The sequence below is a fragment of the Seriola dumerili genome, unplaced genomic scaffold, assembly GCF_002260705.1.
Source record: "Seriola dumerili isolate Sdu_G_001 unplaced genomic scaffold, Sdu_1.0 BDQW01000003.1, whole genome shotgun sequence".
NCBI classification, from domain to species: domain Eukaryota; kingdom Metazoa; phylum Chordata; class Actinopteri; order Carangiformes; family Carangidae; genus Seriola; species Seriola dumerili.
The window spans coordinates 1,201,995-1,222,309 of NW_019174258.1; the positions used below are offsets into that span (position 1 = coordinate 1,201,995).

General features: G+C 38.5%; 2 protein-coding genes across 5 annotated transcripts; one reads left to right on the forward strand and one right to left on the reverse strand.

The window, feature by feature from the left end:
* Positions 1 to 5,679: 5,679 nt before the first annotated feature.
* Positions 5,680 to 15,176, forward strand: ccpg1 (cell cycle progression 1). Of its 4 annotated transcripts, none has more exons than XM_022743069.1 (11): positions 5,680 to 5,752; positions 6,964 to 7,061; positions 7,567 to 7,684; positions 8,380 to 8,465; positions 8,568 to 8,757; positions 8,895 to 8,990; positions 10,569 to 10,898; positions 11,411 to 11,514; positions 12,052 to 12,177; positions 12,366 to 13,609; positions 14,363 to 15,176. In XM_022743069.1, exons 2-11 carry the CDS (start codon positions 7,002 to 7,004, stop codon positions 14,550 to 14,552), a joined length of 2,544 nt encoding a protein of 847 aa, XP_022598790.1. In that variant the 5' UTR covers positions 5,680 to 5,752; positions 6,964 to 7,001; the 3' UTR covers positions 14,553 to 15,176. The 4 variants fall into 4 exon arrangements, with proteins under 4 accessions (XP_022598790.1, XP_022598798.1, XP_022598806.1 ...); XM_022743077.1 differs by having other exon boundaries at positions 8,898 to 8,990; XM_022743085.1 differs by having other exon boundaries at positions 7,567 to 7,681.
* Positions 15,177 to 15,210: 34 nt separating this feature from the next.
* pigb (phosphatidylinositol glycan anchor biosynthesis class B) lies at positions 15,211 to 19,869 on the reverse strand. The gene is made up of 12 exons (XM_022743107.1): positions 19,476 to 19,869; positions 18,693 to 18,822; positions 18,132 to 18,249; positions 17,913 to 18,017; positions 17,682 to 17,812; positions 17,417 to 17,557; positions 17,279 to 17,330; positions 16,985 to 17,196; positions 16,108 to 16,172; positions 15,783 to 16,005; positions 15,496 to 15,673; positions 15,211 to 15,403 (listed from the first exon to the last, which is right to left on the reverse strand). Exons 1-12 carry the CDS (start codon positions 19,585 to 19,587, stop codon positions 15,290 to 15,292), a joined length of 1,581 nt encoding a protein of 526 aa, XP_022598828.1. The 5' UTR covers positions 19,588 to 19,869; the 3' UTR covers positions 15,211 to 15,289.
* Positions 19,870 to 20,315: the final 446 nt, after the last annotated feature.

A 20,315-nucleotide genomic window follows, 5' to 3' on the forward strand; every position in this document is an offset into this window, starting at 1 on the left:
AGGAACAGTTGGGCCTTTAGGGACATGTGCTTATTGCCTTTGTGGCAGGGAGTTTGATGAGAAGATAAGTACCACTCTGCCAATCTATTAAATATGAAGCTATGGCCAGTGACTGGTTAGCTTAGCCTAGTACAAAGATTGGAAACAGATAGAAACAGTTAACCTGGCTCTGCCTGAAGGTAACAAAATCTGCATACCAGCATCCTGAAAAGTCCCTATTTAACATGTTAAATCTCGTTTGTTTAATCTGTACAATTTGTTCATAAAATGTTGCCAATCTTCTCATCCAACTCTCACCAAGAAAGTGTATTTCTCAAAATGTCGAACTATGCCTTCAACTATGTAGTCGCCACCAAGAGAAAGAAGAAGTAGAGGTGACAAGCAAGAAAACATGACGGAGAAGGGGAGATAAGGACTAACTCAATAAGCCGAGCTAAGGACAGATCTGATGCCAGTATACCACAGGCCTGAATGTCAGTGTGAGAGTACTGTAAGCATGAGAGAGAGGTGTAAAGAATCAAAGACAGTGACTTTTTTTTAACATTTGTCCTCTTTTCTTCCAACCTACAAATGTTGGCAGGGAAGGTCATTTGATTTCTTTTACTTCTTTCTTTTTCTTTTAATTGTTTTTTTTTTTCTCTTAATTTGTGTATGTTTTTTAAAAGAAAAATCTCACCCACCATGAATGTTTAAAAAAGATAGTCAAGAATGTGAAAAAAGTGACATTTCTGACATTATTTAAGAGAGTTTATCACTGGAGCGAAAGGGAAAAGTGAGTCCTTTTCGCTGATTATCTACCTCGGTTTACCTCTGAGTAAACTTTCCACTGTATATTTAACTACTTATACCTACGTTATGTGATATGCTGCTTCAGTTGCATTACATTTTATACTTCCTGATGACTTTTTTTCCTGATTGTCATCCCATTTTGTCTTTTTCTCTTGCTTTGTTCTGATTTACTGGATGGTGAGGGCGCTGCAGCTTTCTCCTCTTGCTCCACCTGTTGTGTGGACTGAAGGATGTAAAACACATCTATTTATCTCCTCAGATGTTGCTGAGGTACTGAGTCAGTATTAATATTATGTTTTGTTCATTTTGTCCATTATTGAGTAATGGTATGAAAGAAATAATGAATGTCTACTTTTGCTTTTTTAAGTCAGTGCGCAGCTGCCCTTGCTAATCCTGTTTTATACTACCTCATTTAAGAATTTATTTTATTGTCTTATTGTTTTCCTAAACTCAGGGAACAAGGTTTAGTACATTTGAAAAGTCATGTAGTGTTACATGGTGAACTGACAGGGTATCTTCTCAGTACTAAACTGTTGTAGTGTGTAATTGCCCACTAGAATATGCTATGAATGTATCTCTGACATTGTGTGCCAGTAGCTCAGATGTTTGTGCTGCCCTCCTCACAGATGGACACCCCTTCTGTAGTTTCTCCTCAGGTCCTACAATGTCTGTTTTTACAACAGACCCTTTTGTTTGTTGACTTCTTCCTTTTTGTTCGTGTAAAGATTCACACCAGAAGTGCTTGCAGTGGCATGTCGGTATAGAAAAGCTTTATAATTGGCCTTAATGTGGAAAGCATCCCTCAGATGCTGAAACCAAAGCCTAATCTCTCTGAGGGAGAAGCTCCACATGAGGATGCAACACATGAAGAATGATTGCAGTAAAAGCAATGGAAGTGTTTTTAATCAGAGATGAAAGTGAAGAATTTAATGAACACCACAAAAAAAATCTATATTTTTGTTAGAAGATATGTACTACTGAGTACACATTGTAGTTACTTTTGCTCCAAATAGTTATGTTGCTTTGCTGTAGAGTAGATAAAGATTAGCACTTGTCTGCCAAGTAGTTTTGTATTATCAGCCAATGTGCAGCGGTGACTGTGACGCTATTACCCAAAGAGTTGTTTGCTACCTTATTTTAGCCTCTCAACTAATCTCTGGCAGAAGGTTACTGAGGAATGTGAAATAATCGAGACACATTAGACCAAAGATTAAGCGTGGCCTTGGAGATCAGTTGAGGCGCTGCTCCTCAAACAAAGCCTTGCACATTAGTGGCCTTGACCCACGACAAAAGGAGTGTAGAGAGTTGTGGGTTCAAACTCTGAGGAAGTGCCCGCAGGATTCACAGGCACTTAATGACAACGGAGTGACAATTAATAATCAGTCTTATGCACACAAACCAAATTATCCTGTTGCAGAGTTCCTCGAAAACTGCTGCACACAGACGTCTGTACATTGTAGGTGAAAATAATAAGAGTTAAATACAGTATATTATATTGATTAGTAGTCTGTGTTGCGACAGTGCAGCCTTGTGTAAAAGTGCACCCACTGACTTTTTGCCTAGCGAATGAGTGAAAAATAATTAACAAAATAATTTAGAAGTTTGTATTTGAGAGATTTCCTGATTAGAAACCTACACAAACTATATTTTAAACAAGAAATCTATTAAGAATGTGATTCTGTTATTCATTCATATTATTTAATGTCTTTATTTTGAAAAATATATCTTTTTAAGATCTCACAGATGGAAGTTGTTGCAGTTTTGAATGATTTTATGGCATAAGAGAGATTTCAGAAAGGTCAGTGGATGTACAAATGTTTTCACATTGCTGTGTTTTTAATCAGAGGATTCTACAGAGGATTCAATCATGGGAAATATTTGGGATGAAAAGTGAAACAATCAGTTTAACTTTCTTTTTGAAAAGCAAACAATATAAACCAAAGAATTTTCTTAAAGGTCACCGTTGCATATTGGCAAGAGATCTGTTTTAAAGCATCCTATCTTTGTGTGAGATGTTGTCATTTTCAGTGTTTCTCTTACTCGTTTTACAACTGTATAATGTGTTGTACTACAAGAAAGCAGAATGAAAACGTTACTCTTTGTTTCTTAATCACCATTTATTTACACAAAATCAAGTTTTTGTCTTTTTTATTTGTCTTTCAAGATAAAAATGGATTTTTGATACAGTGGAGTTGTGTTTATCCTGAAAAGGATAGACATTTCCATTTTAACTTGAACCCTATAATGTATTCATATTATCTGTATTAGTAGAGCGTCAAGGCCTCAATCCAGAATCTGAAAGCAGCACTCATTCTTATTTTCTGAACCCAAAACACCATGTCGTGATAATTACACCCACGACTACTTGAGTCATACAGATTCTGATTTGGGCCTTTTTGTAGCTCGTACAGGTACATAAGTGCTACCTCAGGTTTTTATTTTTTCATATTCTGGTGATAGGTGCAGATGCAATTCACTTGGGTCGTTCTTGTCTGTGAGACTGAGGTCAAGATGTAACAAGTACACAGAGAGGACCCAGGATGTTGTCCTGCTGCCTTTCATCTCATGAATGGTGTTATGTTGGAATTATGTTCCTGTCCAAGCATGTGAATTTAAAGGGATAAAACACGGAGTCTGGTCTGCGAATGAACAGATCCGCTCTTTAGTGTCCCTTTTGCAGTAATGTTGTGTTTAAATAATGTGCGGTGGAGCGCTGCGGGTCATTTACAGTCAAACTCAGGGGGACCCGCAGCTGCTCCTCCTCAAAGAGAAAGCAGGTGTCAACTCTTGAAAATTGAATGTACCTTTTTGTAATTATGTTGTTTTTTGATTATTTCTGTTAATGTTTTGTTATATTTTGTAAGTTTGTCTTTGTCTGCAAAATTACTTGCAAGTTGGTTTTTGCCAAAAAATGTTTAGATAGATTTTAGACAGTAGTTAATTATGAAAAAAATCTGATTCTCAGTTTAAATAATAAAGTGCAAAAAATAAAAAAATAAAAATAAAAAAAAGTCCTAGTCTGCTGTTGTTTTTACAAGACATGTTAAGCTCTTGTGCTGGTTAAAATGCAAATGGAACTTTATTTTGTTACTTTAATTATCGCTTTATCTTAATCTAACTGCAAAGAGTCTATTCTTTATTCTTTAACTATCCTTTAACTTTTTTAATTCCTTCAGTATATGTTTATATATATAAGTTGGTGTGATTAGAGTTAAAATTGTGATACCTGTTCATCATTTCTCCAAAATAGATAACTTTTATTTAACCAGAAAAAGTAAAAAAAACAACCTCTTCTACGTGAATGCGGTGGCCAACGCTGCAGCACCAGGCTTGTAATTAAATGTTTATTAAAAATTCTTTAAAAATAAAAACACAATATTGATACATACGATCTAAAAACTAATAACACTGATGATCACAATATAACTTCCCCTTCAAAAAGAGCACTTTGTGTTCAGGTGATCACTCCTGTGTGCCAAAGAGGCGCTGGCCTGCACCCTCACTCAGTTATACAATAAACTGGAGTTTCAGGATTCAGACTGGGACACTGGAAGGTGTAAATTAAACACCACAATGTAAAATGCCCCATTACAAATAAAAGTCATGTAAAAGCACGTACATGTAATCAGGAAAATGTACTGAAAGTATCAAAAGTAAAGGTGCTCAATGCTATTATATATCATTGATCTGTAACAGTTCACAGAATACTAAGAAATGTCCGTAATAACTCATATTCATATTGTCATATGTCATATTTACAGTATATTTACCATAAAAACAGAGATAATGTTGACAACACTGATCTCTACTGGTGTAATAGCAGATCACAAGATTACTGAACCATAATAATTATCTTACAATAAATATGCAAAATATCATATATACAGTGCAATAATCAAGTGCAAAGTACACGTGAGGCTAATATTGTTAAATTGTATATACCATATATGTGTGTGTGTGTGTGTGTGTGTGTGTGTGTGTGTGTGTGTGTGTGTGTGTGTGTGTGTGTGTGTGTGTGTGTAAAATTGATGCAAATGCATGAAGGATACATAACAAAAACATGTACAGTTGTATTCAAAGTTTGGTCACTCTAAATCAGTATCAGTATTAGTGAGTTTTTATGTTCTTGACTTTGGAAATTTCACCCACTCTTTCTGCAGATCACTTCAACTTCTGAGATAATTTTAGGTTTTCTTGCACACACATCATTTACATAATTCACATATTATTTACATCAATTTCCCTAGGGTTTTTTTTTTTTTTTGATTCTGTAAATTATACAAACTTATAACTTCCTTACAGGTGTCTCACGGGTCAATCTTAAACAAACTGATAGAGCACATTGAGCCTGACAGTAGCTTGAATAGTGACTTATTATATATGTCACTGTTCAAGCTGTGCATCTATAGTTAGATGACTGAACCCTACCTACCGGTCGAGCAACATAGCAGCTGAACAGTGTTTATTAATCAGGCCAACAGTGTGTTGACATGGACCGGCGGGCTCACAGACCAAAACAATGACCACCACGTGTTCTCAGACGGACACTTAAACTTTTCAGCATCAGCCACGGGCCTTTTAAAACCCCCGCTAGTGCTACAACACTGTGCAAAACACATTAATGAGTTTGTTTTGCTGTCTTCTCGCCCTCCTTAATTCCTCGGGCGGTCCCCGTTGTCACGTTTCCGTGTTTACGTTTTTTTTCGTAACCACAAGATTTGTTCCCACACGATTTGCTCCACCTTCGCAGGGCCTGTTTCGCCACCGTGTTGGTCCATGGGAAATGTAGTTGAAATAGGTGGCTGAAGTTGCACTGCGTGTCCAAATGTACCACTAGTAAGACTATATTTCCCAGCTACAGTCGGGTTTGAAGTGTTGTTAACGGATAACCTGGGATCGGGCATACTGCAACAACTCTGGAGCTGCTTACAAACAGCTGCCTCTTGTCGGGCACAAAACACCGGTGGGTAAAATCATTTCTCTTGCTTTTTTTTAAACTAGTGCTGTGAAATGGTCGTTAAAGACAGTGGACGCTGTCGATAAGGCTTTAATATATGCCCCGACGATGCTCAGAGAGGTGACGTTAATAGCCAAGCCTGTTAAGTTAGTTAACTATCTGAAAAATAACCGCTGCGTGTCGTTACTTAATGTTGAGAGACGACTGGTGTCAGCCACAGTCCTCAGCTGCTGAAATCTCTGTTGTTGAAGCAAATGTTGGCTGTTTTCAGCCAGGCCGCAGCAGCTGGCATCTTCTGTGAGCTGTTACTGTGCTCTGTCGCCGCTAGAGGACGCTGTCACACCTCTTGTTTGTTTTTTTTGTTTGTTTGTTTGTTTGTTTAATGAAGGTTGAAAGAATTACAAAACTGGACAGAGCACCATGCATAGGTGGTGAATGAAACAGCATGTCCCTCCATAACAGCGGTGCTAAAGTGTTACAATGAATTAAATCGGTGTATTTGTCCATAAAGAAAGCAGATGTGACTGGGTCTGCTGTATTTATGTACTTTCGCATCAAAAACAAACCATACGTTGTTTGCAGGACCTTCCAGGTAAAAGAAACAAAACAGGTGTGTGAACACATACAGGCTGCTTGGGGTCAAGTCTATTGGTATTCACCTGATGCAGATGTCAGTGGGATTATTTGTTTCCAGTAGGGGTGTTTGACGTGTATAGAAAGTGATATAGCTAGTAAAGCTTCTGCAAAATCTGTATTTTTGGCTACTCCACTAAATGAAATACCTGGCAGCACCAGGTACTTCATCATATTAATCCAAGAGCCTTATAAAATCCAACATTTCTAAAAAGCCCCTGGTCATTGTTTTGCTACATTGCTTACAAGATATTACAAGGACGAACTATGGACTATATAATTACATCTATGTGTATTTGAGGAAGTCCAAACAAGTGCTGAAACCGTATCTGTTTATATGGACACAGCTTGGTTTTTATTAGATCATGCGTTTTTTTTAGCTGTGGAAACACTTGGAAATTTAACTTGATTACTAAATTTAATAACTTGCTTATTTACAATAATAAACTAATGTTGAGCAGCTTAAACTGATGATTTGTCACACCGATAACGTGTAAACTTTTAAGCATGAGACATATTGACATATATTTTTCACCACCTCATATTGTAGTGTTTATAGTATTTAACTTTTTCATTTCCTCTAGATCCCTGTTTTAGCGTTTATTGCTGACAGCTGCCAGAAATGTCAGAGACGTCAAGTGATGCAGAGTCATCCTGTGGCTGGACCATTATTAGTAATGAGGTATGAATCCTTTTTCTTTATTCTTCATCATGGCTTTTTCCATTTGATTATTACTGTTGTTGTATAGTTCTTGACATATTTAAGGTAACAGCAAGAGGGGGAGGGTTTAAAACAATGCAAAATGTAAAAAACAAAAAGAACAGAAAAGGAAAATTAGGAAGGGAGTCTGTTTTCTTATAAGTGCATTAACAGACCTTTGTGATGCTGAAAAGAGACAAAACTGATAGCTGGGGTTGTGAAATTAAACACTAGTTTTGCTTATATTTTTTTTGCTGTTTTACCTTGTTAGCGGGACAAAAAAAACTTTTAGCTACTTAATGTATATTCCCTCAGTTATTCAGTTACTAATCATCTCTCATAGTATTCTGCTCATATATTTTGCTGAATACTGTATATTCTTAATCATCGACATTTATCAAATGAGGCAGTAGTTGCTAATTTGACCAGAGAAAGACGTAATTCCCCCAACATACCCAGTTTCAGTGTTTGCTTTCTGTGTTTACAGGGTTCAGATATCGAAACGCTGGGATTGGAGGCTGCAGTGGAATATGGAGCCGAGCTGTTAGAGCGCCCTCCAGTGGAAGAGGCAGAGCTGCATGACACACAGGCCTCTGCATCTGGTGGTAAAAATCATCATACTCATTTTTTTACCTGGGTCATGGATTTATTCGTTATATTAATTGTTAATTATGTTTTAGTGTGATATTATAAGAATAAAACAAGTTTTTTGGTGCATGCATTTCTGCATAGACGAGAAAATAGGGAATTGACGAGTGAGAATGACTAAATTGAAATGTAATTCAGCTGAAATATTTTATCAACTTGCCTTTTTTAAGGATGTTTATTTATTTTTTTTATTTTGACCTGTTTCTCATGACTTGCTCTGCATTTACATTTTTCCTTCTGTTGTTTTTGTTGTGCTGTTCACCTTAACATTTATTCTGAAAACAAATAGTAAATTCTGATTAAAGCTGAAACAGTTAGTCAGTTATAAATTGGAATAAAATCTGTAATAAGATTTAAATATTTAAAATAATAATCTGTAAATGCCTTGATAGTGATTAATTTAAGACAGTTTGTTAAGAATAGTTTGTCAAATCTGATTATTTGCTCACACATGAAATTTGTCAGAGAAGTTATGATTTTTTTTTTTTTGCAATATTTTCTGAAAATTAATCAAGAAAGTAACAACTGAAAAATTAATAGTGAAAATACTTCTCACTATTGATTTTCCCTGCGTGATTTAATATTTGTGACCTTGCGATCACAGTAGCCATAACTTACACATTTATCATAATTCATACTGATTGTATTTCAGCTGGATGTGTTGAAGAGAGAGGTGCTGATTCCCTTGACGACACACTGGGAGAACAAACCGTAGATGAGACACTGTATGTCTCTGAGGTGAGAAGACCTAAAAATAACCCACAGGGTGTTTTTTTAAATAATCCAAAGCCACTTTGTTGCCGCTCTCTGTGCCAAACATCTCGAACATATCCCCTGCAGGCAGGAGACAGTGCTGAGGGGAAAGGGCATGTCTCTCTGTTGTCCTTCAGCGATCACTCTGACATCGTGACTCTGGGAGACTTGAAGGAGGACGATCACGCAGACGTGGAAGAGGAGGCAGCAGCCAATGAGGAGTTTTACCTCGGCACGTCCTGCAGCAGCCAGTACGCCTTCACTGCTGCAGAGACTGGTACGACACACTCACCTATCCTCATGTTTTCTTTAGCAATCTGATTTTATTTCCACTCACAGCCAAACAGTCAACACAGATAAATTTGACACATCAACACAAAATGTGTCTCTGCCCTGTTTTCTACGTCACCAAAGCAGGTTTGATGATGAGTCACTGGAAGCTTCCTCAGAGTTTGGTGAACTTAGGCTACCATCTGAGGAGCCAGCTCACTGGAGGCCGCTCTTTTGCAGGTGGCCTGATTTGAAACTGGAGTGAATCTAATATGGTGCTCAGCTTGCTCAGCAGTGCACAGAACTAATCCTGATGCTCACGAGAACACATGCTGTTTAACGATGTGAGCCAGCTGTGCTTCTTTAAAGGCATGTTCAACCACAAAAAAGAAAAATGTGTGTAGTTTCTCCACCGGTGTGCATGTGTGTGTCTTTGTAGGTCTGGCAGACAAAGAAATTAAGTGTAATTAATTTACAAAATTATATACAACATTACTTAATTGTGAACTCCCAGTAGCCTTGTTGTCTTAGACTCAAAGTCAGACGAGCAGGTTTAAGGCGCTAATTTCTTTTTTTAAGTTTACGTTTTCTCTTTTTGGAGAACTAAGATTACCAGCAGCGATTAAATTGTCCAGTAAATCGAGAGGATTCAGGAGTGCTCATGTGTCTTCATTTTAAATCATTTTTTTTAAATAATATTTCTAAATTTTGTTTTAGCTGTATTGTGCTTAAAGGAATAATTTGACACTTTGGGAAATAGGCTTACTTGTTTTCTTGTTGATGAAGTTTAAATTACAAGACTAATACCACTCACGTGTCAGTGTGGTAGTGATGGGGGGATAAAGCCTGATGAAGCTTTGCAGCTTTCTGCCTATTTGTGCCAATAAAAGACTTGAAGTTTTGGGGCTTCAAATACAGCAAACACAGTGATATCTGGTGGTTTGCAAAAGTTATAGCAGCCCTTCAAGACCAAACCACTACAACACCTCACTGCTTTTAATTATTCCAATCTCATTTGTGCATGTTTTTATTAAATGTGCAATACTTCTTAAAGTGCTGCAATAAGTGTAGATGCTGTTGTGCAGTATGTTACAGTTAGATAATGAATACATTGTCCAATTCACTGACACAAAATATTAATGTACCTTACTGACATAGTTTAAGCAGAGTGTCCGTGTGTTTTAACTTCATGGTTGATATTTATGTAACATTCTGTAACAACAGTCTCAGTGTGATGTGATTGTAGATACATATTCATAAAGTTTGCCGGTTACTTTTATTTACTTATTTATATTACTAAATATTACATAATTGTCTTTCTAGTGTACATCGACAGATTTGTCAGTCATTCTCTTCTCTTCTTATCCCACTAATCTGCCTATGAGATAGTTTAGCTGCAAAACTTTCTAACTGAATGAAGCACCGGTGTCGAAGCTTTCGCACAAGAAAAACAAAGTGTGAAAATATCATTGCAGTGCTACAGGGGTCATGTGCCAGGTTATTACTTGGCTGAGTGGTATTCATCTTCTCCTCTAACTCTCAGCAACAAAGCAAATAGGCCATTTTCCCAAAATGTTGAACTATTCATTTCATGCATTCAGAAAGATTTCATGAACACAAAAATAGATCAAGAATTTGCAATGATATTGTTCAGCATTTACTGAATCAATTCATCTTAGTAATATTTTTCATCTGCATGATTAACATCACTGCTTTCTGAGCCTGATATTTTTGTATGCACCACTTTTTAAAAATTAATTTCAAATTTAATTCCATCATATAATCACTGCAACCATAACTTTGTGTATTTTGCTTTAGTTTTCCCAGTGCAGCAGCCAGCAGTGACAAACTCGAGCAGCAGTGAGGACGAGGCGGGACAAGGCGCCAGCACCGTCATACGAAGACGGCGGGTGAGGAAGAACACCACGAGCATTGTGACAGACCCTGAGGAAGAAGAGGCACTGGAATCTGGTCCAAGTGAAGAGGAAGAGGAGGTGGAAGAGGAGACGCAGCAGGAGGAGCAGGCTGAAGTTAGACCTGCTGCGGCTCTGCATGTGCGAATGCAAGGCCAGGGCAGCAGTATACTCAACAAGTGTATCCTGCTCGCCCTCATCATAGCCATCAGCATGGGCTTTGGTCACTTCTATGGTAAGAAGAAGGAGGATGTTACCGACGTTACTGTTCATGTAGAAAATATTCTTACTTTTAACTTTCCAGTGTGGCACCTTCACCATCTGTGAAAGATCACAAAATTTCTATCTGTCTTTGGCTCGGTCCAACTTCTGTCTTTCAGATGTGATGTGCTTGGCTTCCTACGAGAGATAATTGACCCAGATTTGTAGAAGTGTTGCACTGATTGTCCATCAATCAGTCTCCCATTGCAACATTAGAAATTTCTTTTTAGTTTGGTTGTAAGACCAGGTATAAGAGATATCTCAGTGGTCCTTATCTGTGGTGGGAACTACAGTGTTTACAAGAGCTTTTAACAGTTTGTAGGTTTTATATGTAGGTTTGTTCCTCCTTACTGTGTTTCTGACTTTATAGACCACTGCAGACTGCTCCCTCCTCACATGTGGATTTGCCCCATCAATGCTTTCTAATGTTGTGTGTAAATAAATATTCAATATGTTAATAATATGTGTTACAAATCTCACTTACAGGCACAGTCCAGATTCAAGAAAGACAGAAGAATGTGGAGAAAATCAGAGTGAATGAGCTTGATAGTGTGAGGGATCTGCTTCGAGATGAACATTTTACAAAACAGGTCAGTGACGGCACAGATCAGGACTCAAGTAATAATAAACTCATCTAAACAGAACGTACATAACAATAATCATTAACTAATTCTGTACAATGCTTTTGACTTCTGTCGCTTCTTTCATGCATAAATACTTATATTTTATTTATTTAATTCATGTTTATTTTATTCTTAAATGTTATTTATATCAGAAAAACACTGAGTGACGAAGAAACAGTTCATATTCCAATGCAACCCAGTACAACAGTCCTAATAATAAATTAATAAGTCGTAGTGTTTATGTGTAATATTTAATTGTTAATACTGTGTCAGAGAGGTTGTTTCAACTCTGTTCATTCTTGAGGCTGTAATTTGTTTTGTTGTATTAGATTACATTAATTAGCAAGATAATTATTAGAGCTTGTTCACTATGTGCGGGACAAAGTATTTAGAAAAATCTTTAAATACAGTTAAATCCATTGGCACAGCAAAGCCTTAAAATCTACCTCGAGTTGAGTCAACACAAAGAACTAGAACTTTTTTTTTTCCTGTTTTCTCTCTCAGGCTCAGAGGGGAGACTTTGCCCTGAAAGACTTGGATGAGCAAAAAGTTATTTCACTGCTCACAGAGGTGATTGAAAAGATAAAGAAAGAGAACCAGGAGATCAACGTCAACCAGGCGCACATTCAGGTAACTTGGTAGTCCGTGCACTGCTTAAACACAAATGTGAAATAAATGCGTATGTTACAGGAAGGAAATGTTAGGAAGAACAAGTCAAAACTGAATGATTGAAGTGAACTTTGTGATCATCATGACACTTGTAAACACCACTTTAAAAGCCATAACTTTCTCTTTTGCTCTGTCCTTTTCCCATTAAGGCCCAGAGGGATGACCTAGAAATGTTGCTGAAACAGAAAGCTGAGGAGAGGACTAACATCGCGGCTCAGCAACAGAGGCTGACGGCTGAAAACCAGCAGCTGAAAAGATCGCTGGAACGCGAAGAAAAGTCTCTGTCCACTTTACAGGAGGAGCTGAGAAACCTGCGCTCTAAGATTAGAGAACTGGAGGCGAAGGGAGCTGGAGCTGACTCACTACTGTCAGAAAACCACAGGCTGAAAGAGCAGCTGGAGGAGGAGAAGCAGCTGATCAGAAACTTCCACACCCAGAGGGAAGACTTAATGGCTGAAGCACAGACACTGAGGAAGAAGCTTGACAAGGAGAGGAGGTCCACAGATGAGATGAGGAGAGAGCTGACTCGTCTGAGAAGTCGCATCCCTGGAGCTGGAAAGGAGGCCGGTTCAGAGGCAGAAGAGCTACAGTCACGTCTGATGGAGCTGGAGAAGCGACTGAGCTTCGAACAGCAGCGCTCTGACCTGTGGGAGAGGCTGTATGTGGAAACCAAAGAAGAAAGAGCCAAAGGAGACACAGAGTCCAAAGTGAAAAAACCGAAAGCGGGCATGGCAGGGAAAGTGAAGGAGACATTTGATGCCGTGAAAAACTCCACCAAGGAGTTCGTCCACCACCACAAAGAGCAGATTAAGAAAGCAAAAGAGGCTGTGAAGGAGAACCTGAGGAAGTTTTCAGATTCTGTCAAATCAACCTTTCGACACTTCAAGGACTCGGCTTCAACTTTCATCAATAAGGCCAGAGGCTTTTATAAGAAGAGATGTGATGAGAAGAATCCAAAAGAGTCCTTCCACAACACTCGAAAATCAGGGTATAAAGTCCATGAAGATAGAGGTCAAAACAGCCACAAAGCCAACTTCAAAGGGTGCTCTGGCGTTTTTGACTGCGCCTACCAGGAGTCTATGAGTCTCTTCAACAAAGCCATGGAGCCGATCAGAGCAGATGAATTTTACCAGCTGCTGCAGAGCTACCTGCACCAGGAGGTCGATCACTTCCACCACTGGAAAGAGCTGGAGATTTTCATCAACAGCTTCTTCCACAATGGGGTGTTCATCCACGACCAGATGCTGTTCACAGACTTTGTCAGCGGGGTGGAGGACTATCTGGCAGATATGCACGAGTATCACGGGCTCGACGATGATGTGTTTGGAGATCTTGATGACTACGTCTACAGGCACTTCTTTGGAGAGACTTACACAAAAAGCTATGGCCCAAGGTAAGTGGCCGTTTTCGCAGAGTAGCTTATCTTGCAACTAGTCTAAGTTGAAAGTTTCCAGCTAAGCTTTATTCTTAAGACCTTTCCACATTAACTGAGGAACTGAGAGAACAGGAACCCTTTTTTTTCCCAAGGCCCATAATTTCCCCTAAAAGAGTGGGGAAAACTGACTGTTACACTGACACACTTCCAGTTTATTCATTTCATTTATTACAGCATAACTAGAGTCTTTTAGTCAGTGCTCAGCAGGTCAGCTAAATGTGACATTTGCAAACATTTTGGCTTGTGAGTACATTGAATCTGACAAACACTGTTTATCAGCAGACCAAAAAAAAAACCTTCATCCTAATTTTACATACAGTGCCAGTTTTACCAGGTTGTACAGCAACTGCTATGAAATCCAATTTACATATTTATTTATTTATTTATTGGCTGGTAGCTGAAGTTGAGATATTCCAACTTCATCAGTGCTGTAAACTGTATTTGCAAAGTGTTGTGTAAATCATTGTCTTCAGTTTAATTGGTTTTATTTTGATCCTTCTGAACTTCTTTGCTGTCAAAAGATGCTTTTAAAAGTTACTTACTATGAGCAGACCTCTGAACAACCTCTAACTTCTCTCAGATTTTGAAAATGGTTCTTCATGAATCACTATTAAACCAAAAACATGCTGACACATGCTGACACATGCCCCCCCCCCCCGTTTCGCACCAATTCTGTAAATTTCGTTCATGTTTTGTGTTTGAATCACACAGCGGGCCGTTTGAGAGACCCGACACCAACTCAAAGGAGGACTCACGCTCAAAGCATCAACGCAAGCAGCAGAGAGCCAGATCTCGACCACACAGTGAACGCAAGTGGAGCAGATCAGGAAGAAACACAGACAGACACATGGCTGATGTCAAAATAGAACTGGGTCCGATGCCGTTTGATCCCAAATACTGAAAATATCGCACCAGGTTTAATATTATAGTTGCACATTCTATTTTTGGTTGTATTTAGATGCAAAAGCTCTTTTTTGTAAGTTTGCACAATATTAACTTTTTAATGCTACTGAACGTCCTCAAGCTGTTTTGTGTTTAGTGAAGTAATCATCATTAGGTTTGAGTGAAACATGTGGCTTATCTATTTTGTAACATGAGAGATTCGTGTTCATTTAACATTTGACAAATGTTAACCACTTAATTTTTAGGACTTCCTGCTGAAGCACCACTGATTCTCATCTGCAACCACAGCACTTTTGTTTAGAAATATTTAGCGGAAAATGTTACTTGTGAACCCAAAGCTAAACAAAAAAATGGAGAAAAAAAAACAAAAACAAAAAAAAGACGCCACATTAAGGATGTTTCCATGTACAGCCATATAGTTGTTTTAATTTGCTGCTACAAAGACAGGTCTATGTGATGTGGCTGTATCTTGCTTTTAAAATGCTGTTTTCTAACATTCCACCTCAAGCTTGTTTCAACTGGACCTGGAAGTTTTGTTTTACTTTAACATGAGATGAGAAAAAGGCTGGAAAAACAATTTCACACCAGATTTTGTTGTGAATAATTGAAAAAAAAAAAAAAAGCACGTTTGAGAAGTGATACTTCAAAATGACATCTGAGTTTTAAAATATTTATTTCAGTATCACATCATGACATTCATAAATGGAAAGAAAATTGCCATTGTTCCAGTGTTTGTCAGTGCCTTTCATAAATAAAGATGCTTCCTCCAACTCTTCCCTCAGGAAAGTGAGTGTGAAACATCTTTGCTGTCTTCACAAAGTTATTCCCTTGCAAAAACACAGAGATTTCCTACAACAAAAAACAACACAGTTTGTTTAGGCAACTGTGAAATTAACCATTTGTACAAATACATGCAGGAGTATCATTTGTGAATATCTTACCTTTTCCAAAACATCAAACAAAACCAGGTGTGTGGGCAGAGAGGACTTGTATGGAAATGAAGTCTGGAGCCAGTGAAGAGGGTCGTCATAGAATCTCTCAGCCTCATCAACGTAACCTTCCTCTCCGAGATCTGGAGGACACTCAAGAAACTTCATCTTCATCGGGCAGTGGATGTGGCTACAAGAAGAGCACATCATCAGCTGCTGTATGCAGCAGATTATCAATCAGATCCCATCATGCAGCTCGTCACCTGCAGACTGTCCCACAGCTGTGGAGGGGTGTGTACCTGTAGTAGGGTGTAGAGTGGCAGGGCATGAGGAAGAGGACGTCTGGCTGTGGAGGCGTCTGGCTGCTGCTGCTGGCATCACAAAGTGTCTGGAGGTGGCCCATGACGTCCAGAGTGCCTCGCTGGTGGATCAGGCCGGTGTATAGAGCTAGAACCAGGTTGGTCATGAACAAGAAGAACGCTGCAGCTCGACGCCACGTTTTTAGATTAGCCAAAGATATTCCTGTGGTGGATATTAGACAACAAATAATTGAAATGTGATTAAAAGACATATCTGTTTTGTGTTTTTTTTTTAATACATTTGAATGTGAAATCAGGAACTTACCACAGAAGACCATACAGAAGGGCAGCACAGGATAGATGAATCTGAACTCCTTGTGAGGGAGTAAACTGAAACAAAGAAATAGAATATATCAAGTTTGTCTGCTCAGTATAAAACATCATGAATAATCAAGACCCATGTTCATCAAACTGCTCAAAACTAAATTTTAGCCTTGAAGGCACCCTATGTAGTTTTTGACCACTAACAGTGTTATTGAGAAATATTTTCATGAGTAGGTCCTAGTTTTGTTTGTTCTTGTGCACACATCACACACATCGCACACTCCTGCCAATGGTTTCACACCACCCCTCTGACTGGGAGGTGACGGTAAAGAAAGACAGCAATGACCCAACAAAGGCAAAAAACTGAGGAGGGCACTTTTAAATACACTGTGTCATGAAGTTAGAAATCCTTCACTTTTACTCCTACTCAAAACCTAAGAAAATAAAAGCTACTTCTGAGAAATATTAAAATATTTCTTTTCTGAAGCAGTGTGAATAATTCAGAATAGGATAGTATTTGCAGCTGTTATCTGGAAACATGCATTTGATAGGATTTTACGCCATGAATGTCCCAGTTAGATTGTTATTTCAGGCGTTTGTTGCCGCTGCAGTAATTAAATATTTCACACAAATAAACAAAACTACAAAAGAATACATTTGCATGAGGACATGCTCATGTGAGGAGTAGCTACAGCAGATCATCATCCACATATTAGATTTGGCATAGGTTTTACGCCAGATGCTTTTCCTGACGCAACCAGGGCCGGGGATGGAACCGCCAACCCAGGGATCGGTGGCGAACGCGCTCTATACCTAAGAGCATTCTTAAGTGTAATTTGATAAATTCAGGCCCGTGGATGTGAACACAAATGTTTTACCTGTAAACCAGGATGGTCCAAACAACTGCTGCCAACAGGATTTTGTATCTTTTGAAGGCGAGGCTGCATCCATGAAGAAAGAAGGGAAGATGAGGACCGATGACGACAGCAAAACCCTGGGTGAAGTACCAGTGCCAGGGGTGAGAGCCGTAGAAATCAGCCACGCCGTGAAAAATGTTAAACTTCAGAAAATTGAACTGCACCATGGTCCACTAGAAAACAGAGAGAGCAACTGTTACATACAGTATGACTGCATGTAAGCAGCAGTTACTGGGTGTGTTTTACATGTTTTACCTTTTCATAGAATAGACAGTCAATCACTGTTGAAATCACAACAGCCAAAGCCCTGGAAATAGGAAAAAAGGATTATGCAGTGCAGAAAAAAAAAAGCAAAAGTACAGTTTAAGTGGATATGAGATTAAAAGTACAAACCCTATAGGAATGCAGTTACGAGTGATGAGCCTCAGTTTGTCATCTTCCTGCCAGAAATGGTACATCAGCAGAGGAAACCAGACAATCAGAGCTGTTGGACGAACAATGACAGCCAAGGCAACTAGGATCAAATATTTTTTGCTGGGGGGAAAAGAAAAAAAAAAAAACACCAACGTTGTGTCTGTAAGTATAATATAATATAAAATATATTTTGAATATTAGGGTAAATAAAAATGAGAAATTAAAGGTCTTAACGAGCAGAGACCTGCTGTGTGTTTTGGACCCAGACAGGGGAAAGTAAAAAAGAGCCAGACAGGTGATGGTGGTCTCCATGCTGTTGGTCAGAGTCCTGGTGCAGCAGAACCACGTAAACCATGAGCACAGATGGCAGAAAAACTACATGTCAAAACAAGAAGTTAAATGTTAAAATGAGAAGTCTATTGTGGGCGAGCAGAGGACTGAAACAGTGTTAAAATAAATCTTTAAAACAAATCACCGTCCATTTTGCAACATCACGACTTTCCAGCGTTCGGATGAGGAAGAAGAATTTTACATCGGCAAATGCAGCCAGGAGAGCTTGAGTTATTCGTGGAAGCCATTTCTGCAGAACCAGCAGGAGCAAGTTCAGTGAAACATTTTGACAGCATGAAATTCATTTTGTAAGAGACATGAAGAAAAAAAAAAGTTGTCTGAATAGTGAGATATGTTAACTTACCAGGAGGTGGACTGAGTCAAGTTTTATAAAGTATAATATCTTGTAAATGAATGCAAAGAAGAGTGGATAGGAGAATCCTCTTAGTCCTTCCTTCCATTCCCAGGTCAGATAACCATAAGTCAGACTGTTAAGGTTATAACAGCACAAAATAATAATAACAATGCTAAGCTGATGGTTTCAGCTTCAAAAAGACAATATAAGTTGCTAAATGATTTACAGCATTTCTCCATTGTCGGATGCTTAGTTAGAAATAAAAGCCCATTACGCAGAGTAGGTGACCAAAACAACAAATCATGTAACTGTGCCTAGAAAGAAAATACTGCAACAGAAAACTCCTCACTGAATGCAGCAAAAACAATCTTGTTTTCCACATGAGCCAACTAAGTAATCAAAATAATGGACATAAAGAGAGGGTCAGGGATTTAGGAGTAGGTTTCTGTGTCTGAGCAACAAACAATAAAGTTGCCATCTACAGTTGCTTTGTGGACTGTGTTTGAAGGGAACTTGGTTGCAACAAGGGCTTTTTTAATGCATTTTTTGTGCTTTTCCCCAAAAGGATATTTGAAGACCATACGATGGGAAACCTCCAGAGACTGCCAGTACTCATCAGGGACAAAGCTGGTCTGAACCAGGAAGCAGTTGATCAGTCTGAACACCACAGAAAACACAACAACTCTGGCTCTCAGCTCGCCTGTAGGGTTCAAGAAAAATCACTTCATTTTAGTTTAATGAACCGCTGGTAGAAGAAGTACTCAGATCTTACTTTTCTTGCAGTCTTACAACTCTTGGATTCAAAATCCTATTTAAGTTATGGTACAGAAGTATTATTAGTAAGTATGAAAGTATTTATTATGCAGAAAAATTACCTCTGTGAGTGAGATATATTAATGTACATAGTTAAGACACAACATTGTGTATGATTTTGGTAAATTACCTGTTTTTTTGTTTTTTTTTAACCATAGTATTCTTTGTTTCTTAAAGCAAAATAAACAAAAACAAAAAAGCACACCTTACCAAATCTCAGGAATTAAGAGAAGAGAAACCTAAGGACCACAGCATCATGATATGATAAATATAATAACCACTATTAGTATCGTCAAATTATATGAAGATTCAGATTCACATACCGCTTGGGAGTTTGTTTTAAGACAGCGTATCATATTTTTAGCCCATCACACAGTACGGTATGTTTTGTGTATAAAATCCTGATTTAAGGTAAATGCGACTATAGTGGTCAATAAGTGTAGTGTAGTAAAAACTTCACAACAGGTGGTGCGGAGTAGCTCCAAATCGTACTGAGTAAAAGTACTCAGTGTGTGTAACATGTCACAATAAAAGTCTCACCGTTGTTCAGGGGACATTCATCTTCCTCTGAGTAAAGCTGGGATTTTCTTTTCCTCAGTTTCACATTCTCGACTTTGTTCCCAAACCTCAGACGTTGTCGGAAGTTCTCCATCAGGACATTTTGTCTATAGGCCTGTGTGAATAATCCACTACCTACATAGCTCACCTGTCGGGAGTCAAGACAGGTGAGTTCAGAGACTAAGTGAACTCCAGGAAGTCACAAAGTCCATTTTAAACAGGCGGAATTAATATAAGGTATCTGCTGCTGGTCAGCTGCTGCCGGTGAAGTACCTGTGGTTTTTCTGTGTATCTAACCAACAGTATTAAACTTATCTTCAACTACACAACAATGAATTCATATAAACACGCCGGACTGGGCTCCGGTTTTTGTTGCGCTTCCGCAGTCAAACTTACTTCCGGGGGAACGCTGTTTCCTAACTTCAAAGTAAAAGCTCGACTCTGCAAACATGCCGCACAGCCGGCGCCATCTGTGGCCGCAGTTATTATGTTTTCGGGTTGTTCGTCTGTCCCTGCGTCCCATTCTCTGAGCGCGATATATCTCAGCAATGCCCTGAGGTAATGTCTTCAAATTTGACACAAACGTCCACTTGGTCTCAAGGATGAACTGATCAACAGTCAAAGGTCAAGGCAACTGCAACATCACGAAACATGTTTTTGGTCATAGCTCAAGAATTAATATACTATAACATAATGTAACAACAATTTAATTGAGTATATTTAATTTGATTTAAGTTCAATAAATTCAATTTAATGAGTGAATTTAACTTTAGCTAATTCAATTAGTTAATGTGATTGAGTAAACCCTGATTGATGCATAAA